This window comes from Mus pahari, chromosome 17 (assembly GCF_900095145.1).
Source record: "Mus pahari chromosome 17, PAHARI_EIJ_v1.1, whole genome shotgun sequence".
NCBI lineage: Eukaryota > Metazoa > Chordata > Mammalia > Rodentia > Muridae > Mus > Mus pahari.
This window is the reverse complement of record NC_034606.1, coordinates 48,923,598-48,948,465: the sequence shown is the minus strand read 5'-3', so window position 1 is coordinate 48,948,465 and position 24,868 is coordinate 48,923,598. Positions and strand designations below refer to the sequence as shown.

At 51.7% G+C, this 24,868-nt stretch overlaps 1 protein-coding gene across 1 annotated transcript in view; it reads left to right on the top strand.

Moving 5' to 3' along the window:
- Efcab6 (EF-hand calcium binding domain 6) overlaps nucleotides 1–24,868 on the top strand; it is a 190,055-nt gene that overhangs the window by 164,030 nt on the left and 1,157 nt on the right. Inside the window, exons 27-31 of the mRNA XM_021217148.2 lie at nucleotides 11,022–11,249; nucleotides 20,017–20,259; nucleotides 21,164–21,314; nucleotides 21,446–21,630; nucleotides 23,908–24,057. Of these exons, the coding sequence (XP_021072807.2) occupies nucleotides 11,022–11,249; nucleotides 20,017–20,259; nucleotides 21,164–21,314; nucleotides 21,446–21,630; nucleotides 23,908–24,057 (957 nt within the window). The remainder of the gene's footprint in view (nucleotides 1–11,021; nucleotides 11,250–20,016; nucleotides 20,260–21,163; nucleotides 21,315–21,445; nucleotides 21,631–23,907; nucleotides 24,058–24,868) is intronic.

Sequence of the window (24,868 nt, the reverse complement as noted above, 5' to 3'; positions counted from 1 at the left end):
ACTCCGAGGGACCCTGGACACAATATGTCTCTCTCACCTTCTGTGGCAGACAGAGCCTTCCCGGGTAGCCACCTTTCCTCTGGTGGGAAGGTGCCCAGATGTCTGAAACAGGGTCTGTCCCAGAAGTTAGATTGCTTCTGTCTGTCCCAAAGCTGTGTAGCTTCTGTAGTCCACACTCTTACCAGTGTAGACTAGAGCCTGGGTGAACCGGAGCAAAGATGGCTCCCTTACCAGCTCAGGCAGTGAGAGTGCTCCCGGGCAGACACCTCTCCTCTGGTGCCCCGATGTCTGGAGCCAGAAACGGGGTCTGTCCCAGAAGCTGTGTCCCTTCTGCAGTCTGCCCTCTCCCCAGCAATGACCGGAGCCTGTGCGCACCGGAGCAAAGATGGCTCCCTTACCAGCTCAGGCAGTGAGAGCACTCCCAGGCAGACACTTCTCCTCTGGCGGGGATGCTGCCCAGATGTCTGGAGCCAGAAACGGGCACAGGTATATCTTTATCAATCTCGAGAGCAGCTCCCCGTAAGATATTTTTAAAAACAATTCCGCGTATTATATTACATCATCTGAAATCATCATTGTTGAAGGTGATTGGATGTAGACAGTGCATATGGCTCCAGGGAACACCTGTATTCATCATACACTATTTAGCCTGAACTCATAGCTCTGAAGGGAAGAGTTCAGACTGTTCCTCTGCTTAGCAATATGGCTTCTCTCCAACCCCTCTCCACGAGCTTTTCCAGCCAGACTCTCTGCAACAGGGTTTGAGGTCTGCTAGAGGATTTGTATGTGCCTGGGGTGTCTGTATACATACTGACCAGAGAGGTTAGAGGTGTTGGATCTCCTGGAGATAAAGTTACAGGAAGTCATAAAAAAAACTTAGTGTATACTCCCTGCCTTCCCAAGTGCCTGCTCCAGCTTAGGGGACAGGGAACAAGGCCTATGTCACGTGTCTGATGCTAGGGTATACTACTGCAAAACAAGTAGGAAGCTGGGTGCAGGCTTGTGTGAGAAGGAGGCTCAGAGGGGAGGGACCTTCCCAGAGATAGGAGTGGTCAAGGCACACAGTCGGATGGAAGAGCATGTCAGCGTAGAGTCAGTGGTGTGCGGGAGAAGGCAAGCCCTGAAGGGAAGGCTGTCATGGCTCTGCCAGGCTTAGGGTCCTACAGTTCTTGAGTAACTCGATGGAAAAGTGGAATTGTCCAGGTCTGCTCAGGCTGTACAGCAAAAGAGAAGAGGAAGAGCCCATACCTGGGGGAGGGCCGCTTAGGGTGGGGGGATTTGCAGTGTCCCATCTTGGGTGCCATTATGTCCCCACACAGGACTCAGCAGGGGGCAAATGCCACTAGGCCTCTAACTGAGGCACTTGGAGGCCCCTCACCTTAGCTGATACAGCAGTGATTCTCAACTTCCATAATGCTGCAACCATTTAATGCTATTCCTCATGCTTTGGTGACACCCTACCATAAACTTATTTTGTTGCTACTTCATAATTGTAATCTTGCCAGTAGAACGAATCATAATTTAAATATCTGATATGCAGGATATCTGATATTTGACCTCTGAAGGGGTTTTGACCCACAGTTTGCGAACCATTCTACAAGAGCCAACCTTCTCTCTAGACACACTTTGCCCAACACCCTGTGAAGGTTCTAGAAGAATGGCCAATGGAGTGATGTTAAAAGTGCTCATCAGGGGAACACTGGGAAGAGCCAAGGCCACAAAGGCAGCTGCTCCTACCCTCTGTAAACCTTCCTTCATCAGGGAGTGACTGTACCACAGTGAGACTGGTCTACGAGGGCACACCAGAGAGGTAGCCGCACCCCAGTCCTGCATATCTCCCAGGGCTCTGAAGACCCCTAAGCTGAGAGATACCCACCTAAGTCCAGGTAAACCAAGAGATTGTCGTTTACCAGGCTGACAAGCAGAGTCAGGAACCACAGGTTTTAAAGCGCCACGAGGCCCCCTGTGAAGGGGGACACAGCAAAGGTGCCATGTGGGTGTTCAGTTTGTCCTCTTTACTCACCAACCAGGGCAGGAAGCAGGGACACAGAGACCACCCAATGGCTCTTGAATTCTTTCCAGAGCGTAGACACCTGGCTCTGGGCCACAGAGAACGGCTAGGGACTCCCCATTCCATGTGACGGGGGAACTGGGGGAGAATAGGCTTTTGTCACTCAGCCTGCGACAGCTTAATCACCAGGAGGGAAGGGAAGTCAGAAGTAGGGCTGGGTAAAGTCACTTCAGCTCATTAAGGGGACACCAGGCATCCTCTCCCTCCAGGGACACAGGGGAGACAAGTAATTAAAAAGAGATTACTGAAGTGTAATTAAAGAAGCCAGCATCTTCCTCGCGGAGGGACTCGGCAGAGATTACCCCCAGCCAAGGCTACTTGATTCTTGGGCTCTAGAACTGTCCTCATGCCCTCAGTAGGGACCTCAAGTGTACCGAGAGAATGAAGATGGTCATCTGCTCCACCCAGTGCTCGTGCTCACTGAACCTCAATGTCCCTTCTCAGGCACGTTTATGATCTCACACCTTGTGGCCGTTGTGCAGGGACATGGGACGAAGCCCTTCCCTCAGGAGAAGCATCCTGGGTCCTGGCTCCACACTGTGGCTACTCTTCTCTAGGCTGCTCCTGCTTCCAGAGTCTCCCGTGTAAGTTAGTGCTTCGCAAGAGCAGGGGTCAGGGCAGAAGAGCCCACCCAAGGCTGGAGTCCCACTGTGGGGAGGCCCAGGAGCCCACCTGCGAGCCAGGCCTGAGGCACTTCCCATGCACAGCCCACTCCCACAGGAAGGCCAGCCCCATGGTTGCAGAGGTCAATGGGCCCATGAAGGGGAAGGTGACTCTAGTGTCCCTCACCATTGGGGATTGACCTCTCCAGCATCCAATAGAAAGGAGAAGTGTCCCTCCTCAGCCAAGCTACCTCTCAGCTCCGGAAAAGCTTTCCACACCCAAGTGCTTTATGTGGGAGACTGAGCATTACCTTGCCTGCTCAGTGTAGTTTTGGATCTCCTGAGTAGCAGAGATGGGTTCAGTTCAGTGGTGGCACTGGCAGCTGACCATACCAGGAACCAACCCTAGGGCGGCTGAGTCAAGGATGTCCTGCAGAGAATGGCTGTGATGCAATGGTTCCCACCCCCCTCTTTCTGCTGAGGAGTACTCCGTAGTTCCTCATCCAGCAAACTGGGCATCTTGGGGTCCAGGTATGCGGTAGACAAGGGGATGCAGTCAGAGGATCCCACTGGGTGAATTGGACATGGTCACTCCCATGGAACCCTGAGTTTGGACTGCACTAAGATACTAAGAAGAAAGAACAACTTGCCCACAGAGTGATTCTGTCTGGCCAGCCACAGTCATCTTCTTGTTACTACAATCAGATGTCACCAGACAGGAGGACGTCAGGCAGGTGCTACGAGCCAGTCATATCCCAGGCATTCCCACGAATGCTCTTTGCTGGTCCTCTCCATAGCCCTGCATGCGGTGGGCACATTATATCAGCACCATCTTTCGGGGGAGAAAACCAAGGTTCAGAGAGCTGTGGCATCCCCCAAAACTAGCTATCCAGGGCTGGGATTAGGATCCCACAGCCTGGGGACTTAGATCCTTGCCTTACCCCCCTGGCAAAGTAAGAGCTGTGTCACTGTCTGCCCTTAGGACTTCAATTCCTTGCCCTGTGGTTGACAGGGCTTTGCAGGATCCCCGGCCCAGCCAACACCAAATAACTGCATTATTATTTATAGTCTAACCTATTTGAGTTTGTGCTGAATGTTTGGCAATGATGTGGTGTGGAATTTATTTGAGTAGAGGAATTTATATTAGCATTTTTTGTTTTTGTTTTTGTTTTTGTTTTTCGAGTCAGGGTTTCTCTGTATAGCCCCAGCTGTCCTGGAATTCACTTTGTAGACCAGGCTGGCCTTGAACTCAGAAATCCGCCTGCCTCTGCCTCCCAAGTGCTGGGATTAAAGGCGTGCGCCACCTCGCCCAGCTTATATTAGCATTTTTATAAGTGACTTCGCCCCTGAGTTTATTGAGTCATTAAAGAGCCAAAGGAGCAGCTTTGGTTCTCGGAACTTTGTCAATTTCACACCCTAGAAGGATTTGTGAGATGGGAATTTACATGGGTCTGGGAGGATTCTGTGTAAGTGCCCACCCCTGAAGTGCCTGAAGTGAGCTGGAGAGCTAGGAGACAGGGGAGTGGGGAAGAGAGTTAGGACCCGGGCAGGAGTGGTTTTCTGACCCATAGGGGGAGAGATGCTGGAGGAGCACTTTGTGTAGTCCCAAGGCTGGGAAGGGAGTAAGGAGAATGGGAGAGGCAGCCAGCAGGCCCTGTAGGCGAGGCCACAGGCTCTGTTCCCACCCTGTGGGCATCTCTGAATGTCGGGGCAAGAGGTTTTGGCCCTCTCAGTCACAGCCCTAGGACAGTACCTGGCAACCGCTCTGTAGTATTTGTGAGTTCCTGACTCTTCTCCCAAGGAAGCTCTTGTGCTCTGCTTGGCTGTGGGAGGAGTCATCATGCAAGCCTACTGTATGTCTAGAGTGGGACGACTGTGAGATCTGTCACTGGCAGGGGAAGCCGAGGGACACCATAAATCCCACCTTTCAGAACCCAGCCCCGTGGCTCTGTAAATCAGAAAGCCCCAGCCGTTCAGGATGGTGGAAGCATTTCAGAGACTATACTGGGTCTAGCCTGCCCTCTGTGAAGGCAGCAAGGCCAGCAGCTTACTGGGTCTCAGCAAGCACCGATGGGTGCTTGGTTGAATCTGGGGCCTGCCCAGAGATGTGGAAGCCAGGAATTCTCCTCTCCGTGTACAGCTGTAATCAGCAACCTTAGGAGGAAATATTTATTTTGCCTCACAATGTGAAGGGCTGCGGCCCGCCATGGTGGAGGAGGAACGGTGGGAGGCAGCAGGCTGTGCACAGCTCCATGCCAAGGGCAACTTGCTCACATCTTCAAGGACCAGGAAGCAGAGAAGGGGACAAGAACCTGGACTAGGAATCTGAAGGCCAGTGACATACTTCTTCCAGCTAGGCCCCACTTCCTATCGCCTCCCCCCAAAAGTCTCCCAAGCTGGAGACCAAATGTTCAGACACAGGAGCCTGCGGGGATACTTCCCAGTCCACACCACCAGGAAACTTGGGGTGGCGCCTAGGGTGGTGATGTCATGCCGTCTAGGTCTTGACACCTGTCCAGGAGTCTTCCCTGGGCCATGAGCATCCCCTTTCCTGCCTCCGCCTCTGTGTGTTGAGCGGGCATCACAGGTGAGTATGAGCATCTTCCTCCCAGAGCCCAGACTCCATTTTCATCTAAGTTTTCAATGCTTCCCCCCCCCGACAGGCAATTTCGCCGCTATTATTTTTAGATTCATTTTAGATTCATTTACCCACTGTAAATATAAATGAAGGCTCGGTACAATTAATTTTCCCGCTAATCAAAATATTTGATCGAATGAAGCAATTTTTCAATTTTTTGGAACTAATTATAACTTTCTCTAGAAGGAAGTGCCGAGCCCGGTGCTGTTTCTAATTAGAAGCCTCTTGCTACCTGCTGAGTTCTGGTGGGTGAGGTTTTTCAGAGGCTCCTCACCCCGGGGCACTGTGGGTGAAGATGTAGATTGTCTCTGAGTCCTGACAGCAGGGCCGGTTCTGCGAAGCATGGCTGGATGAGCTAGCTCTGACCTTCATAACAGATTTGTACACCAATGGGATTCTAAGCCAATACTGGAACGGACCTCTCTAAACCACTTTGTCTGAGTCTGCTTGCTCTAGGGCAGGGCTACCACCACCACCGGTACCATAGGTGCTTCAGTAGTATAAAGGTCACCAGGAACTGGGCTGTTCTTTCCCAAGTGTGCCCTGAGGACACACACACACACACCTCTTTGTCCCCATACCCCGTGATTCCCATTTCCAGGCACCTTTGCTATAAATCTGACTGCTGGTGGAAGGTGCGTCCGCACCTGAAGCCGATGCTGGTGTCTTCTCCGATTAGAAAGAACATTCCTCTTAGTTATAAGAAAAAAAAAAGCACAGTTTTCCCCATTCAGATGGGGGCACAAAAGCGTCAGACTGGGAGCCATCTGTTCTTTCTTGGCGCCTATGGGCGCTCAGTGAGGCTGCTGGGGGCTGAGCTGAGGCAGGGGAGCCAGAAGGCCAGAGCCCAGCAGGCTCTGCACAAAGCCCACGGAAGCCTGGCTCTGCCCCCCCCCCCCGGTTGCATGGGATCTCTGGGTGGCATTGACCTGAGGACCTTCGTGCCACTGCTTTAGAGGTGGTGACAGCAGCGGTCCCTGCTGGCGGGATTTTCAGTGGCCTTGCTTTCTCTGGGCTTTCTGAGTGACCTCCACGGAACTGTACACATAAGTGTGGTACACAGACAAACACATCTCTAGCTGGAGTGAGCAGTTACTGCGTCAGCCAGGGGTCCCATCTCCCTTTCTGCCAACTCAGTCCCTGGGTGTCATCTTGGACAGCATTTGAGGTCCTCCCTCTCCTCCTTCCACCCCTAACTTTCTGGTAAGAGGGGATGATGTCACTGTTACAGTGTCCCGTTGTCTGGCTGACTGTGGGAGGGACATGCTGGTAATGCTGGTACATGGTTAGGTTAGAATGTATCACTCTTCCCACTCTGTGCCTGCACGACAGTGTGTCAGTAGGGCCATGTCTCTTCCTGTGGGTCCTCCCCCTTACCTAGGGAACGTGGCCTCTCCCCCAAGACACTAAGTTCCATATGAGCAGAGCATGGAGAGCCATTCCCTACCTGGGTCCCCGTGTGAAGTGGGTGTGTCATAGAGATCAGCAGGTGACTGCCTGTCCCAGAGTGGAGGCCCACTGTGTGTTTGCCCTGGGAGGATGGCCCAGGCAGGTGTAGCACCCACTCCTGGGGCTGGGACTGGTCACTCTGACTGCTGCTTTCTGGATGGAGCTACAGAGATAGACAGCAGGGGATCTGGGTCAACATCTGAGACATGAGTCTGGCCAGCGCCCTGCCTTGGCGCAGCTGCTCAGACTGTAGGCATGTAGGACATTTGTGGATGATGGTGCTCACAGTTGTGCACATGTGTGACCACCCCTTAGGCAGCTATCTGGGGGTCCCTTTCCATTCATTCTCCTGCATTATAGATGCTCTCTTGCTAAGTGTTTGCTTGGAACCATCTAGCATCTATAGAAATAGCACGTTGCCCCTAACCATGCATGAAAGGTTACTCATTATTGCCAACACTTTATGTATCTTGTTAATTTTCTCTCTTTTGTCTTCTAAAGAGGATCCACAGGGATGCTTTCTGGTTTGGTTAAGTTACTTCTCGCTAGCGTGGAGATGCTCAGAGTTCCCAGTTGGCTAAAGTAGAGTCTTGCTGCCTTTCCATTTCCTTGCCTCCTGATAGTCAATCTCCGACCACCACCAGAGCAGGCAGAATCCCACCCCACCCCCTCTTTATGCCACTGGCAATGCAGGCATCACTGTGTATCTGCTGCTTGTTTCTTGGTTTCCCTGTGCCCACAGTAACTCCCCTAATTCCTGGGGAGCCCTTTCCCTGGGAGACAGAGGACAAGGGACCCTTGCTCTCTGGGAAGTCCATCTGTCAGAGTGAGAGAGCAAAAGGGAGTGGAGAGAGCATCAGAGAGAAGTGTGACAGGAATCTGATGAGAGAGAGGACAGGTGGATGAGGCTCCAAGATGCCACAGACTGGAGGAGAAATAGAGACAAGATGCGCAGTTTCCCGGGACAGTGCTGTAGCCCTGGTGTTCCAAGGGCCAGCAGGAGCCCTCAGCTGGAACATGGTGGACGAGGTCACAGGATGCAGGGCCCGTTGAGAAGCTGGCCTCTTGCCCTGGGGCTCATAAGGGTCTGGCCTTGATCAGGCCGATGCTTTTGGCAAAGAGCCTGCTCAGAGGAGCTTGCCTGAACATGGGCTCGGGAGGGCGGACTATCAGAGTGAGGTAAGACCAGGGCTTGAGCTGTCTGTGGATGGAAGTCAGCAAACAGTCGGCACAGAGCTCCCACGAGCTGAGGCAGAAGCCATAGAGGGTCACACTTTGATGCTCAGGGGGAAAGGGTTATCTTTGATGTAACTGATGGGCTTTGTTTGAGCTCTGCCCCTCACTGGGGCCGGCTACCTAAGGCAGCTGCACTGCTGTCTGTAGCGCTGTCTAGGCAAACAGGCCTCTTGATCAAAGGCTCCAATGGAAGGGGCTGATGCTCCATCACAGTGGGCAAAGCCAATGCCTGCCAACACAGGGCAGGCGAGTCTCAGCCAAGCTCTGTGACTCTCATTAGGTCACAGGTACAGCCAGCTTCATTCTCTTGTGTCAACGCCTTCTCTAAAAGTGCATGACAATGTATTTTTTACGTGACCTTAGCCAAAAGGCCGAGAAGCGATGACAGTGTCTATTTTGGTCATTGATATAATTGTCAAAATGTCTATTGATTCCCATCCCCCATATATCCAGTGAAGGTGTGTAGGGAGACGAAGAGGGGAGGGAGAGAGGGAGACTGTGTGTACAACCTCAGCCATTATTCCTCAGGAGCCATCCACCTTGTTGGAGATAGGATCTCTCACTGGCCTGAGAATCCATTAGTCTATGCTATGCTATGCTATGCTGGCTGACCCATGAACCCCAGGGGTGCCCCATCCCCATTTCCCCCATTCTGGGATTGTAGGGGCACACCATCCTTCCCTCCTCTTAGGGTGAGACCTGGGGATCTAGTTCAGGTCCTCGTGCCTCTGTGGCAGGTGCTTTACCCACTGAGCCGTCTCTCTGTTCTCTCTCCCCAGGCCCCAGAGAGGGCTTATTTTTTGGAACTTGAAAGGGGCTTGTGGCTTGAATCCCGACTCTCTTGATCAGGAACATGGCCTCGCTCTCTTCTCATCCCAGTTGCCATAAATGTGGGTTTCTCTCAGGCAGCTCAGTTTCTCTCAGGATCTCTCACCCCTGGGTTCAGTAGCCTGTCATCAGTGAGTAATGTGGAACGCTCCTCACTTCGGCTTGTAACTTGTCACAGCTAGTGCCTCTCAGGGACAGGTATTGCTCTTGCGGTTTCTGTTCAAATTGGACCACTTGCCTAAATCACTTGGAGACTTTCTAGTCCATCTGTCTATCTAACAGCAGCGATGTCTCTGGCACGCTATTCTCCATTTTCTTATCTCAAGAAGCAGGTTTTGTAAAAAAATGGGTATAGTAGGCGAGGCATGGAGGTATAAATTTGGCACCCCATCCCGGGAAAGCTTGAAGCATGGGGACACTGAATGAGGCGAGCCTGGGCTACATAGATGGATCACAAAATAAGGAAATGAAGCCTTACTATTTAAGACTGACAGCGGTCAACGATGCCACTCAAGCCTGGAGACCCGAGTTCAGTCACTGAAATCCTTGCAAAGGTAGAAGGAGAGAAGCAACTGCACAGGGTCATTAATTCATGACCATCACCTCACAGCTGGGTCAGTTTATTCCCCTTCAGTAAAGGAGGAGACAGGAAAACCATGGGCAAGCCTTTCTTGAGGGGCCTCCCAGCCCAGCAGAGGAGGAGTGCAGTCGAGGCTAGCCCCGGGCCTGCCTTTCTCCCATACTGAGCTATCACAGTGTTTCAAGTGTGCTTTTGGGCTTAGAGGCAGGGCTCCGCCCTCTGCTCTATAGGTCCTGACCCCCACCCCCCACCCCATGGAAGGGCAGGGGAGCTAGGGGATGCCGAGCCCCTGGGACTCACACTTCATGAGTTCAGAAGTGCATGAGATGCACCAGCAATTCCACCTCAACTATCCCCAGTCCAGAGAATGATGCCCATTTACTTTCCAGACTCAAAAGTGGACATGCAGCCGACTCTGGTACCCATGGGTGGTCGGGGCTGGGGTCTGAGTGGAGGTGCGTGGTCTGTGCTTCCTGGCACACTCCCAGTTGCTGTCGGGGTTTGCTAATTTCATAAAAGGTGCCGCCTGACAGCGACGGAGTGCAGGCATTGCTGCTGGGTTACTTAAAGTGTGACCAAGTTGGAATAGTAGCTGGGAGTGTGTATTGTCAGTCTGCTGATTGCCTAGCACTGTACCGGTATCCACAGTAAGATCCAGTGTCAAAGCAAGGATCATGATAAGACCGTCATCAAGATACAGCAGGGCCAGGGTCAGGGCCAGGATCAGATTCTCTTGCCCTTTGGCTATCACTGGCCAGGTCTCCTTTGCCAGCAGAGCATCACCTTCTGCCCCCAGGCCTAGATAGCTTCAGGAGGTTTGGCACACTCAGCAAAGAGGTACCCGTCAAAGCTGTTTCCTTCCTTGCAGGAGGCTAAAACCTTTACTAACACACACTTTCACCCTTTGAGTCTCCCAAGCCTGGCTGAAGCATGGTGCCCAGTCTCCCCAGAGACCTGACCTGGTCAACCCCCCCCCCCCATACACACACACATACACAAATAAACTGAGAGTCGCTGCCTGTTTTCCCAGCCCCTTTGATGAAGTTTTGTGGGTGACTGCTCCTGGCTTGCCACTCCAGTCCATTTATCCCCATAGTGAAGTGCCAGACACTGAACGTAGGGTTCAGTCCTCCTGGGGGGGCCCCAACTGCAAGCCCTTCACTTGCTTGTAATTATAATGAGCCTTTGCCTCCCTTCAGGAAATCCCTGATCCTGGCCCGGGTTGTACATCAATGCTGGGCTCCCCAGCACCCTGGACAGCTACACTCACAGCCAAGCTTTCTGGGCAGTCCTTTTGCTAACCCAGCCAAGTCCCCCAGCCCTTGGATGTGTTAAATGAACCCAGAGAAACAGCCATCAAGAGGGAACAGGAGTGAGTTTATGGTGCATAAGCTCCCTTGGGCTTCTCAGCCCATCTTCCAAGGTCAGAGTGCCACCCTGGGGACCAGTTTCCTGGCAAGTAAGCCTGGACTTCCACACAGCTGAACTGACCTGTTGTTAGAAATCATGACACATCTGTTCTCCTCTCTTTCCCATTAAGCGTTGCCTCCCTGCACCCAGAGACAAGGGGTGTCTCCTGTTCACCCAGCTGATCAGTTTTCATTCTGTTCTCTTCAGACTGCTGACGAGTGGGCAGAGAACATGCCCAAGGCCCCGCCCCCCACGTCCCCCAAAGAAACAGCCCACAGAGACATCATGGCACGAGTGCAGAAGGCCATAGCTTCTCACTACCACACGATTGTCCAGGAGTTTGAGAACTTCGACACCCTGAAAAGCAACACGGTTTCCAGAGATGAGTTCAGGTCCATCTGCACCCGCCACATACAGATCCTGACAGATGAGCAGGTAAGAGGGTGACCACTCACCCCAAGCAGGTGTCAGGGCAGACAGTTCTCCACTGCACTTTTTTCTTAATGTTTAAAGGTAATTTCCCCCTCCCCCTTTCTTTTCCTCCTCCGTTCTCTTCCTTCACCCTCCCCTTTCTCCCCCTTTCCCTTTCTTTCTCCCTCATCCATAAGCTTATCCCTAGATAGCCCTTAATAACCTGGAACTTGCTTTGTAGAGAAAACAGACTTTGGACTTGGGTTGGGGGTTGAGCTTCTTCTGCCTCCCCACTGCTGGGATGCCTGTGTGAGCTTGCATGCCCTGCTGGGGTCTTAGTTTGTTGTCAACCATACTGAAACTCACAGAAGCCTCTGTTGTTGTAACAGCTGTGAACATGTCAGTCAGGGTGAGCTTCATGGCCCTTTTGCTGTTAAAATGAATCCCAGCTCCCAGTCTCCTGCATCTGCAATCATCTGGCACTGGAACGATTGACATCCATTTCCCTCTCTGTGTTGTACCCTGGGGCAGCACGCTGTGCCAGTCATGTTGGCGATGGTTCGAGAGCACCAAGTACCACTTAACCGCCATCTTGTTTCCACGACCTGGCTCACCCATGTGATAAAATCTTACCTCACAGTCAGAGGAATCCAGCTCTCCAGAGCTGCATGATCGGGGGAGGGGACAGGGCTTGGGAACCTGTGGGTACAGTCAACCTTCCAAGAGAGAGAGGGAGAGGGGGAGGTGCCCAGGGAGGGGAGGACAGCTCCAGTGCTGAGTTTGAGCTGATGGGCTGTCAGGGCTCTGTGTGAAATGGGTTGCTAGTTATCTACCATCAGAGCTAGGTCTGCCTGGCTGTTGTTTCAGGTGACAGACCACAGCCTCTCCTTACAGGCAGGTCTGTGGTGTTAGGGAAAGTCTACATTCAGCCTTATCACGAAGGAGGACCTCTCAGTATGTTGTGATTTCCGCCCCTGCCCCAAAACAGACACCCCTAGCAAGTGAGAAAGATGCTTGCAGATAATAAAATAACTCAGGCATCTGCACCTGTCCAGCTGTGGGTCTGTCCAGCTGTACTCCCATCCAGCTGTGTACCTGTCCAGCCATGTGACTCAGAAAAGTCAGTTGGCATCTCTGTATGCTTCCCACCGTGTTCCTGGCACCCTTCTCTCCTAGCCAGCTGCCTTCTCTGCCCCTGCCAGGACCAAGCCCCTGCATTTCTTGCTGCCTACTCCTCCTTCCAGATTCTAAGCAGGAGGCTTTCCCTAGCCCCACTTGGCCCTTCCAGCTCCCTCCATCCTCACAGTTCCCATATCCCTGGTTCCCTGACCCCAGCCTTGGCCTCTGAGCAGGTTTCTGGGTACATAGCCACCAACCTTGATATGCAGCAAATGCACAGAGCCAGCAAACCCACCCGTGCACACATGCCGGTATGGGACTGCTGTCAACAGATGGATTTTTCCTCTGCCGCTGTGACATAATACCTGACAAATGGGGAAGGAAGGGTTGGTTCCTTTTGGCTCACGGTTTGAAGATGAGGTCTGTCTGTCATGGAGGGGTAACATGGCAACAGAGGCTGGAGGCAGTTGGCCATGTTGTGTGCACAGCCAGGAAGCAAGGAGAGATGGCCGCTGGTCACTCCCTACCTTTTATTCAGCCCAGGGCTGCAGCCCCTTGGATGGTCCTGCTTACACTTAGGTGTGTCTCCCCCCTTAATTAGTCTTATCCAGAAAACTCCACACAAAAAGGTAGAGAGGCTCATCTCCTATGTGATTCTAGACCCTGCCAAGTTGACAGTCAAGATTGATCATTCCAGCAGAGGAGGGACATGGAGGCCCGTGGAGCAGAGCTCATGAGGCAGTGCAGGCTCCTGCCTGTGGGGAAGGAGCCAGTGGGAGCTGAGAGGGCATGGCCTGGTATCCACAGGGGGCGTGGTCTCCCTGATAACAGGATGCAAGCCCATGGGAACAGAGCAAGGGTACCCCAAACCAGGAGCAGCAGGTTTTATTGACTGTTGCTGCCAGCAGCCTGAGGGTAAAGCAGCCCCACCCCGTCCCCAGAGGATCTGCATTCCTAGAGAACGTCTAGACAGTAAACATACTAAGCAAAACAGACAGTGCCTTAGCCAATGATGGTGCTATATGTTTCTTTAAGGGCAGGAAGAGGGTACAGACAGGGAGTAGGAGGCAGGCTTGTTACCAGCAGGGTTGGGAAGGCTCTCTGAGCAAGTAGCTTTGAAATGAAGTCCTGGCTAGTATTTAGGGTTATCTGGGAGCAGTGGGGACATGGATGGCAAAGGCTATAATGGGATTGGCCGTTCACAGATGCCCAGTGCTTTGAGGTGTGGTAATCGGGTAACGAGCCCAAGCCTGGAGCCTGTCCTATAGGATGAGAGCCAACTGGGAGAGTTTTGTCTTTACACAGGGGGTGTGAGAGGGCTGTCCTTACCCTTCTGCAGTTGCCCTGATCAGTGGTTTCAAACAGTGGCACTCTGGCTGCTGTGTGGAGGTAGAGGGAAGAAGGGCAAGGAGCAGGGTGGACCAGTGACAGGACCAGGAGAGGTGCTGAGGGTATCAAAGCAGAATCCCACATCATATGACAGTGTAAACGGCGAAAGTGGCTGTGCGTTCTGTGAGTGGCAGCAGAGGTGGGATCTGGTGCTGGGCAGAACAGGCCAAGGAAGTCCAAGGTGGGCTGTCCGCATGAAGCTGCAGAGGTGGGCATACAAGGCAGAGGCCGGAGGATGGGCAAGGCGAGAGTGGTCGAGAGACAGCACATGGCTAAGAACTTAAGAGGCAGGCTGAGGGTGCCAAGGGCAGGTGGAGCTTGGGGAAAACAGACTGAGACATCCAGGGAACAGGAAGGACCAGGAGAAAAGACCAGGCAGCCATAGTGACGTTGGGGAGATGTTGGAGGGATGCTGGACATGAATCATGTATGCATATGTGTGTATGCATGAGTGTGCATGTACATATGTATGTAAATATATTTATGCACATGTATGGTGCACACTTTGTATATGTGTAGACATGCGTGTGCATGCATATGTGTATATGCATGAGTATGCAAGAGGGTATGCACATAGGCATGTAACTATATTTATGCACATGTATGTGCACCCAAATGGGTGCATACTTTATATGTATGTGCCTGTGCGTGTGTGCATGTGTGTGTGTGTGTGCATGTGTGCGTGTGTGTGTGTGTGTATGTGTGTGTGTGTGTGTGTGTGTGTGTGTCCCTTTTCTACAATGCTCCTGCAGTTGGGTGGACCCTGCATTTACAGCTCATTCCTGGCTCCACTCTGGGCTGTGGTTCAGCCATCCTCACCTTGCCCAAGGGTTACGGGAACACCAGCTGATCCTCTCCTGAAGTTTTTGGAGCTCTGCTTTCTATTCTTGCCACACAGGAAGCACCTGTTTGTCCACTTGTGTGAAGTGGGTCTCCTCCATGCTGTGTGGCCCTCCTTCATCTCCAGCATCAGCGCTGTCTGTCAGCCATTCTTCCATGGGGGTCTGCTCTAACTCTACTTCACTCCACCAGGCTATAAATGACCTGGGTCTCTGGGCTGGTGTGTCTGCAACCAGCTCAGCTCGCTGGTGTTTCAGCGTCATCACACCAGCTCCCCTGGAAGTCCTGGTGATGCATGCCTGTAAGGCCAGTACTGAGGCAGGGGGAGCACCACAAGTTCCCCGACAGTGCGTGTTTCATGAGTCCTTGTTTCCAAGGGGTGGGGGAGGGGAACCTGCCACACTTCATTGGGTTGCACTGAGTCTCCTATCTACTGACCAGTGTCTCCCCCTTTTTGTGAGCGTCCCCATTTCATGCTGCTCTATTGTTATCTGTTGGGAATCTTCTGTGTCTTTAACGCCTGTTTGGTTTGATTATAAGAAAAGGCTTGTAACTTCATGCCTTCAGTTAGGTTTTGTTAGCTGTCATCGTAACTACTTTGCTAAATTCAGCCATTGTTATGACTTGCCAACTATGACTGATACCTTGGGCCAGTTCTGAGCAGCAGACAGGTGACCTTTCAGCCTATAGGCCCCTTGTTTTTTTTGTTTTGTTTGTTTTGTTTTGTTTTCTTGACGTGTAACAGTGCCCAGATCCCACAGTCCTGCTAACCAGGGCCATGGCAGTGGCTTTCCCTGTTCTAGCCTTGATGGAACAGGAATGCTTGAGGTTAAAGGTATTTTCTCTAGAGATGAGTCCATGTATCAAATGTCAGGAGCTCCCGACCAACGCTTCTCGGTCTGCTTTTTTAGCAACCATGGGTGGGTACCTGTTGTACTGAATGCTTACCCTACATGTATACATATATCAAGATAGGCATCTAGCTTTTCTCATTCGACTTCTCCCACATGTGTACGGACAAACGTACACTCTCCCCGTCTTCTCCCCTTGCCTCCCTGCCTCGCTCTCTTTCTCTTTAAACTTGGAAACAAAGCTCAACCAAAGCTGGATTCCATGAGAGGTACTTTGGTGACAATGTGTGTCAATGTTTGTGACTCTAGTACTGTACCCTCTTGTGTTGTCCATGTCTTGTTTGAACCAACAGCACAGCAGCTGTGTAGGTGGAGTCTCGGGCTGTGCACTTTCTCGTTTTGTTAGTGGGGCCTGGGCAGAACTGGGCCCCCAGCTTCCTGAAAGCTAAGTAAAAATGCCCATAAGGGAAGGCTTTAGTTTGCCAGTGTGGTTTCTCTGATAGTTACAGGGCTACTTGGGCTTATCTGTTTTGGTGGCTTACGGTTTTTTTTTACAGGAACTTGTCCACTTTTCAGTTCTCTGATTGGCAGACACTGACCCACCGTGGCACCCAGGTCCTCTGCTCAGTTGGTTCTTGCCATGTGTACCACACAGCTGGGCCACACTCCACACAGTTCCCCCAGCCTCATACAGCAGCCCTGCCTGCTCGCTTAATCTTTCCTGAGGACCGTCTTTCAGCTCGCTGGGCTTCTGCCGCATTGCTGCTCTCTCTTGTTCTCTCTGCCTTGGCATAGGTTGGATGCAGGCTTTGAATTTCAGCTGCTCTTCCTTCCATAATAGGCATTTAAAACTGTACATTTCTGTCTAATTACTACTTTAGCTGCATCCAAATTTTGATACATAGTTGTGAAATTATAATGGAGCTCCTAGTCTCTCATTCCCACGTTGGTCCTTTGATTTAGAAACACGGGTGAATTTGGATTTTTTTTTTTTTTGTTCCTGAATGAATGTGTTTTTAAAGAGTTATTAACTTACAAATGAACGTGATTTTAATCAGAGAATGGTACTGGATCCTATCAGTTATTAGAATTATCTGAGATTGGATGTGTGGTCATTCTTTATAAATGTGTCATTTGTAACTAGACGGTATGTTTTGAATGGAGCATTATGAAGCACTCTACACCTGCTGATTGAAACCAGCTATTACTTTTAGCCTCAGCTAAAAGTATCCTCTCAGTTAGCTTGGTCCATCAACAGCTGAGAGAGATGGATATTTGCAACTCAGTGTTAGATGCATCAAGTTCTAAGCAAACATAGTTTTAATCTTAAAGTCAATTTAGTGTGACAGTAGCATGGCCTCTGGGCCTTTCTTTCATTTAGAGTCTGTTTGGTATATCTATTCAAATTTCTTCAAATCTCTTACATGGCTGACATTTTTGTTCTGTATGCAGGCTTTATGGGCAACATATAAACAGATCTTAAATGCCTTCTCTAGTGATCCCTGCCTTTTTACATGGAGTATTTGGCACATTTACATTTATTGTTGTTGCTGTTGTCTCCATTTACTTCTGTTATCAACAGAACCCAGCTTCCCACCACGCTCATGCTCATTTCCTTTATGTTTGAAAAATGTAGTTTCTTGACATAATTTGGATTGAGCTTTTAAAAACACCTGTCCTAGCATAGTCTTCAAAAGTTACATACTTTCTTAGTCAATAACTAGCTGTTACCCTTAAGCTTTCCCATTTTTAAAAACAGGTTCCCTTGTTCTCTGGTTTATGAGGATACTGAGTTGCTGTGACTCGGTGGGCTCCTGAGATTTCATGTTACTGTTATTAGTATTTTATCTTTTTCTTGTGATTTTTCTCTATGCATTAAACCCCCAGGGTCCACGGAGCTCATTGGTGTTTGCTCAGTATTGCTTGCTTTACCTCTTCCATCAGAGGCCTCTGATTGTGATCTGCAAAGGATAAATTCAGTTTTATGTAAACATGCCTTTATTTCAGCATTTTTAGAAAGATAATTTTTATGGTTAAAAAATTGTGAATTCTTCAAAGACGAGGTGACTGCTAATTCACAGCTTTTCTCTTGGCTCTCTTTTGGTTTCTGTTGCCGCTCTTCAGATTGCATGTTGGTGCTCTGTGGGACCCAACTGCACAGTCAGACTTTGCAGATGGCTCTGCTGCCAGGTTATAGACTTTCACCAGCCCACCTCCATACTGCTTAGTGCTCTCATTGGCCATCCCAGACCTATCATTAATCTATACATTGGTTGCTTTGAATTGTTTTCAATGATCACATTTTTCATTTCAAGGAATTTTATTTTCCTTGTCTGTCAATCATGTCTTCAGTGCTTGATTTTAAACATGATCAGTTATGGCCACTGATCTCCGCTATCTATCTGAAGGTACAGTCAGCCTTGGCTTGTCTGTGGTAATTTTCTCCTTCATATATGTGGTGATTTTGTTTCTCTGAAAGCCATTGCTAGGCTGAGTTTATCTGAGCGCTGTTACACCATTGTCCCATTTAGTAATGAAGTCAACTTTGCAGGAGAGCTTAGTGCAGGGAGAGGTGGCAGTGGGCACCTGAGAGTCAGGTGAGGGACACAGGAGAACGAATGGCAGGCGAGCATGCAGATGGTTCAAGGAGGGTCTGGAAGCAGGATGGGCAGAGAGAACCGTGTTTGGAGATAAGATTCCAGGGGCATCACAGTCAGTCATGCCACCTTAGGAGTAACCCAGGCTCAGCATTGAAAGAATGTGTTGACCAAAGATGGCAGCAGAAGACATGGGGAGGAGAAACCAGAGCCTGGAAGACATAGTAGCCATGCTGAGAGGTGAACCCAGAGCCTGGGACACATAGTAGCCACGTTGAAAGGCACAGAGAGGAGCCAGCCCCCTCTGCACCTGCCACACAGGAGCTGTGAGAGTTCAGAGACTCCCATTGTCCTCAGGAGCAGCTTCAGTCAGAGCTGGGATCAGCGGGAGCTTGAGGATGTGGGTTTTTCGAGGACAGAGAGAGTTCCTCAGAACACCATGGCAGAGTCGGGGCTAGGAGACAGAAGGGAGGCCTGAGGCCAAGCGGTTCAGGAGAGTGATCATCCCAGCTGTCAGATGAGGCTGTGTCTGTGTGGTGGCAAGATGGACAGACATTGTGAGACTCACAGCTTCTAAAAGATGCTGGTGGGGTCTGGAGACCAGGCCTAGCCTAGAGTGAATCAGAGGTTATTTGATGGAACACTGGGGACCTTTTAGTCTCTGGGGTAGGAGCTAGCCCACTTCATTTGCTTTTTGGCAGAATCTTGTACATTTTCAATATACTCTTTTTTTTTTTTTTTTTTTTTCAATCTTCCTGTAGGTTCTGAAGTTGAATCAGAACTCCGTGGGCAGGGCTTAGCAGACTCCCTGAGGGATTCTGCTTGCTGGAGCTGGAGAAGCCCTGGGCTAGTCCACCTCCATGCTCATCAACTGTGTGGAGTCTTATTACCTACCCATCATGGGTTGTTTTTAATTTTCTCAATGACTTGCAATCCTCCCAGCTCCAGACACCATCCTCTGGGAAAATGCTTGGTACGAGCAAGCCCCCGTTTGTAAATACCCCACATGGCAGCTGCTGCCTGCCTGAACGCATGCGTGTGTGTGTGTGTGTGTGTGTGTGTGTGTGTGTGTGTGTGTGTGTGTTGCAGACCTAAAGATGCCCTAACTCCAATTCCAGAGAGGCACCCACCTTTCTGATCCCGAGAGTAGGCTGGTGTGGCCAAGACTTGCTCACTCTAAGTTATTTGCTGTGGAAAAAACAAAAAAAAACAAAAAAACAGGAGCACAAACTAAGTTTCTAGAGGCCTCTAGATGACAAGGAAACTGTCCCCAGCCTACTGGCCTCTGTCCCTCTGGAGGCTGACAGCCAGCTCTGTCAGCTGGGGATTTTTTTGTTGTTGTTGTTGGGTGGGGGGCAAGAGCCCTAAGGCCCTGTAATCAAAGGCCACTCATGGGAGGCCTCTCGTCACCTGGCCCCATGCCATGGTGTGTAGTTTTGATAGGGTCTGTGGCATCCTGGGGCCACCAGCAAAGCCATAAACATTTCCCCAGTTTTCCAAATGCCTCCTCCTCCTCTTGCAAGGATGTTTCTTACCTCTAGAGTGAAGGCTGGTGGCACCCATGAGCCACTGTGACTCAGGTGTGCTGAGAAGTGAGGCCACATCTTCCCCCTGGGGCCCCTGAGGTGGGCCCTGGTTTGATTTGCATTTTCCCCTAAAATGTTTTTATGCACCACAGCTCGGTCACTGTGACTAATCACAAGATTTAATGGTCTTAAACTGCTCACTGAGGACCCAATTCAATTAAAAAATGTCCTGCGGAAGCCATGAATAATCCTCTTGTCTTGCCTTTTTTTTTTTTTTTTTTTTCCAGTCTTCCAGAGGCGTCTATCCTGAGAGACCAAATGGATTTCTTTTCCTTTCTTTCTTGAGTTAGCATGAACCCTGGTCTGCAGTCCCCTCCTCTCACCTTTGACCCCACTTCCCCAAGACTCCCAAGAGCCTCTGGTTGGGTTCACACTCCCTTGGGGGCGGGGCCTGACTTGCTGCCCTTAGTTTGACAGACTGTGGAGTGAGCTGCCTGTCAATGCCAAGGGGAGGCTCAAGTACCAGGACTTCCTCAGCAAGTTGAGCATCGACAGGGTGCCCTCGCCACCCATGGCCGCAGGCGACTCTGGAGAATCGACCGTGGCCCAGCGGGGAAGCAGCGCCCCAGAGATCTCCCAAGGGACCAGGTCCAACCTCTACTCACCTCCTCGGGACTCCAGAGTGGGGTTGAAATCACGGAGCCACCCCTGTGTGAGTGCCCATCCTGACGTGTGCCCCCCGTGTCCCCTCCAGGCAGCTCCGTGCACACAGGGGCCCCAGGGTTTCTCCTGACAGGCTGCAGGTGATGGAGAAACTGGGCTTACGAGCCTGGGGGATGCTCTAGGGTCAGTTTCCAGCAAGGGAGGGTAGTTTGAGGAAGAGCTGGGGAGGGTCAGGAAGCCTGGCTCTGACAAGGACAGCCCCCTGAGCTTGGGCATCACCCTCCCAGATGAATGTCTTCCCAGGTCTTATACCTGAGCCAGATGAGGCCTATGGTGGCTTCTTGGGCCTCCGTCCTCAGTTTGACCTAGAGCCCTGAACTGTAGAGCGAATCAACAGCACTCTCTCCTGTATACCTACTGTGTGCACTTGGGTGTTGGCTATAGCTCAAAATGGACAGAGGTATATTGTCACAGATGTCAGAGTGACAGTGACTATGGTCTACAGGGAAGCCAGAGGTGGCATCGAACATGTCAGAAGCACCTTAGAAACCACCTCCTGCTAGTCTCCCCACACTGAGGAGGATTAGGGCTGCTGGCCAGTGAGGATCTGGGCAGAGGGATGACCAGCAGCACCCAAAGGCTTTAAACAGGAAATCTAGGGGCAATGAGTGTAATGTTAAGAAGAGACTCCTGAGAAAGGCTGGCCTTGAGGGTGGAAGGGACCCCAAGCCAAGGAGTGTGGGGAGTTCTGGAAGGGCAAGGAGAAGGACTGTCCTCTAAAACATGACTACGTCTTTCCAAAGTCGATTATTATGTGTCAGCTTGAGATGGCCCACTAGAGGAAGTATGCTTATCGCAGCTGACCTGAAGATCCCAAGTCCTCTCCGTGGTCCCCACGACTGTCCCCGTGAGACCCTCCAGTTGAAAGAATGCTTCTGTCCCTCTCCCCACAGACCCCAGTGGGCACTCCACCCCTTCAGAACTGCGAGCCCATCGAGAGCAGGCTCCGCAAACAGATCCAGGGCTGCTGGCGGGAGCTGCTGAGGGAGTGCAAGGAGAAAGACAAGGACAAGCAGGGCACCATCTCTGCTGCTGAGTTCCTGGGTTCGTGGCCCCGCCTCCGGGGGGCGGGATGGGGGTGGGGACCTGCGGGTACTTATGGGTGGGGCCAGCTGGCCACTAAGCGAGGGCAAGAAATGCATGCATCCCTACCAACTGTGCTGCTTGGTCCTCAGCGCTTGTGGACAAGTTCAAGCTGGACATCAGCAGGGAGGAGAGCCAGCAGCTCATCATCAAGTACGACCTGAAGAACAACGGCAAGTTCGCCTACTGCGACTTCATCCAGAGCTGCGTCCTGCTGCTGAAGGCCAAGGAGACCTCTCTGATGCGGAGGATGAGGATCCAGAATGCGGACAAGATGGTAGGTGGGCCAGTCCAGAACCCGGCAACCCTCCCTTGGCCTCACAGGGAGGACCTGGACAGCCGGGGATCCCCAAGCACACTGCTGGTCAGAGCCTAATCCTTCAGATCTCTCTCTCTCTCTGGCTTCCAAGGCCTTGGGCTTTCATTCTCTGACTATCTGAAGATCCAGTCAGGACAGGGGAAGGCGTCCACCAGGTCGGTTAGGGTGGTGTGTCGATGTGTGTGCCTGCAGGTAGGATAGGGTAAAGGGGGTAAAGATGAGACCCGGGGGACAGATCTAACTCTGGACATTAAAATGACTCAGGAGCTTAATTTCCTTGACATAACGGAAGAAGTCTTCTGCCTCTGGAACTCTGGGGTCAGACTCTAGAGACACAGCCCAGGAGCTGGAGCATGGGGTCTAACAGAGTCCCAGAAACACCGGAAGATCCAGGGTGGGGCAGTGCGTCCTCTCACATGGTGTCCCCAGGGTTGATGGGGCCAAAGTAGGCCCAGAGCCAAGCTAAACCTTCAGATCTTGGCTGCCAGTGTATAGCCAGGGGTGGTGTCTGGGCTGAGTGTGGGTGGAGCTTGAGCAGTTCTCTCTCACACACACACACCCCACCTCTGTGGTTGTCCTTCCTGCCTTCCTTTCATTCTTTATTCTTGTCTTTTCTCTCTCTGTTGGTGGACAGAAGCGTTCTGAGACGAGGTCTTGCTGTATATAGCCCAGGCTTGCCTGAAACTCCCTGGCAATCTCCCTGCCTTACCACCAGTGCTTAACTGTGCCCTCAAAGGACCCAAGCAGGGGGGCAGCCCTGGTTCCCCCCCACACACACCCGTTTCACCCTCAGCTGTGCAATAGTCACACCACCCTAGCTCACGATCACACCCTCGCCCCACTCAAACTTCTCCAGGGCGTGAGGCCACAAAGTGTGCTCTATGCTCTGGCTGCATCGTCTGTAACAGCAAGTCAAGTTGGTCTGACCTAGATCCGGAGCGCAACTGGGCCAGGAATGGTGCTCAGCAGCAGAGTGGGGAACACGCTCGAGTAGATCACACAAGGCCCAGGAGCAAGCAAATCCAGTTTCAATCTCCTTATAGCTCAGTGGAGGCTAATAACCTCATCCCTTCCACCCACCCACTTTCCTGGACTATTCAAGGGACTGGGGCAAGAGGGCCATCCTAAAACCCATGTAGGAAGCTGCACACAGGAAGTTCCCAGTGAGATCCAGCATCCACTGCTGCTTACCCACAGGAGGCAGCCAAAGCCAGATGTACCGTAAGCTAGCCCAGCCCGATAGGTAGGAGAGGCTGTGCCGGTCCTCCTGGCAAATTCTCTCCCTAGTCTGGTCCTGCTCCTCTGGCCTCAGTTTCCCTTTCTAGAAACAAGCTAGAAGGGTCTGTGAGGAGCAGATGAAGGGTCTCTGTGAGGAGGAGCTCTCTGATGCGCTGTCCAGAACAGAGGGGGCCTCAGATCTCTCCCCCTCCCGAGAGTCTGGAGGGCCGCAGTGTGTGTGTGTGTGTGTGTGTGTGTGGCACAAGGAGATCGGGTTCTTGCCAGCTGTCCCGGAACACACCCACTGGATTCCCCCCCATCCCAGATTGTCCCTCAACTACGTCTTCAACAGCAGGGACAGGCACACCATGGGGTGGCAGCTCAAGAGACAGGCAGGTGGCAGGGTTGGCTGGGTTGGGCATCGGTGTGGGTGAGCCAGGTTCCACAGGGCCCTGGCAGGTGGGCAGACTGGCAATTTTCAAGGCTCTAGGGCACATGGGTGTCTCTGCCCCAGGTGCTGAGTGAGATATAAACTGAAATCAATTTAACCTCGCTTGTCTGCTTTAGGTAGTGTCATGTCGCAGCTAAGCCTTCCTGAGACATCCCGTCTTCATCCCGTAGCACCCAAAGGAATAAGTGCAGTATTGTGAGACTTCTCCTTACCACACTCAGTTGTACGCCGTGACTTTTCAAGTACCTTCCATCCTAACAGCCTCCTAGAAGGCTCAGTCATTGTCTTACCCTCTGTATGGCTTTGACACACAGACCTGTCCTTGTGAATGGGACCTGCTGTGGCCGAATCAGAGCCAGGATCATTGTCCCCTTTCTCAAGGTTCTCACTTGAGAACGGGAAGCTAGGAAGCAGCTCCCCGACCCACCCTCACCCCAGGTCGTGGGAACTCAGCATCCCTGAGGTGTGGTAGATCTGAGCAGCCCTCATTACAGAGAGGCGGAGCAGAGCCAGGCTCTGGCGGAGGAGGAGACAGTTTGCACTCTCAGATTCCATCTCGGTTTTAGAAAGAAGCTGGTATGGAGACACCTTCCTTTTATTCTGCCTTGCTACGGATCCAGCCTAAGATCGTTCATTGCTGGAGGCCCATGCGGCGTTCCTTCAAGACCTACGACGAGAACGGAACGGGACTCCTGAGTGTGGCCGACTTTAGGAAGGTGAGACTCTCTGCTCTCCCCTGCTATGGGCCTGGAGCACATAGCAAGCTCGAAAGGCCAGCAGCATGGGAGGCTCTAAAGGGACCCTGCGCTCGCCCGTGAAGGTTCAGGCTGTGGCCTGCTTGCCCCTTACTTGCACACTACAGCTTCTTCTCCCTAAAGGTTTCTGGAAACTTCCTCTGTGTGTGTGTGTGTGTGTATGTGTGTGTGTGTGTGTATTGAGAGGCCCCTATCTAGGCCTCAGACCTGCTCTTCTGTCCTATCAGAGTCCTAGGACAGTGGGGACAGCCCAAGAGTGTGTATGTGATATAGGCTTCCCATGCAGGAAGCCCCACTCCACCCCACAGTGCACACTGGAGTGGTACCCCTTGGCTCCAGCTAACTCTGAAACTTGCCACCCTCAGCTCCCCACCCACAAGCCAACTCATACCCTGCTCCAGCTTCCCATGCACCCTGGGGCCATCCCTGGGATGTCTTCATCCGTCAAGGATGGGGAGCAATAAGAGAAGGTTCCCTTCCCCTTCCCAGGGACCCAGGGAGGGGCCAGCAGGGAAGATGGGAAGATGGGAACATCTCTAGCAGAGCCAGAGGTGGGGAACAGATGGGTATGAGTTGGGGCACAGTTTTTTTCTTCTGATTTCCTCCTATTGATCCCGATGTCCACCAGCTGCCCTCAATCCAGGGTGCCCCTGGGGACTTTCAGCCCACGTTACAATCTCTTTTTAGGAATGAATGCTAACATCAGCCACAGAGGAGAGACCTAAAACCTGACTGCTACACATTGCTAGGGATCCCGAACAGGATTTGTCTG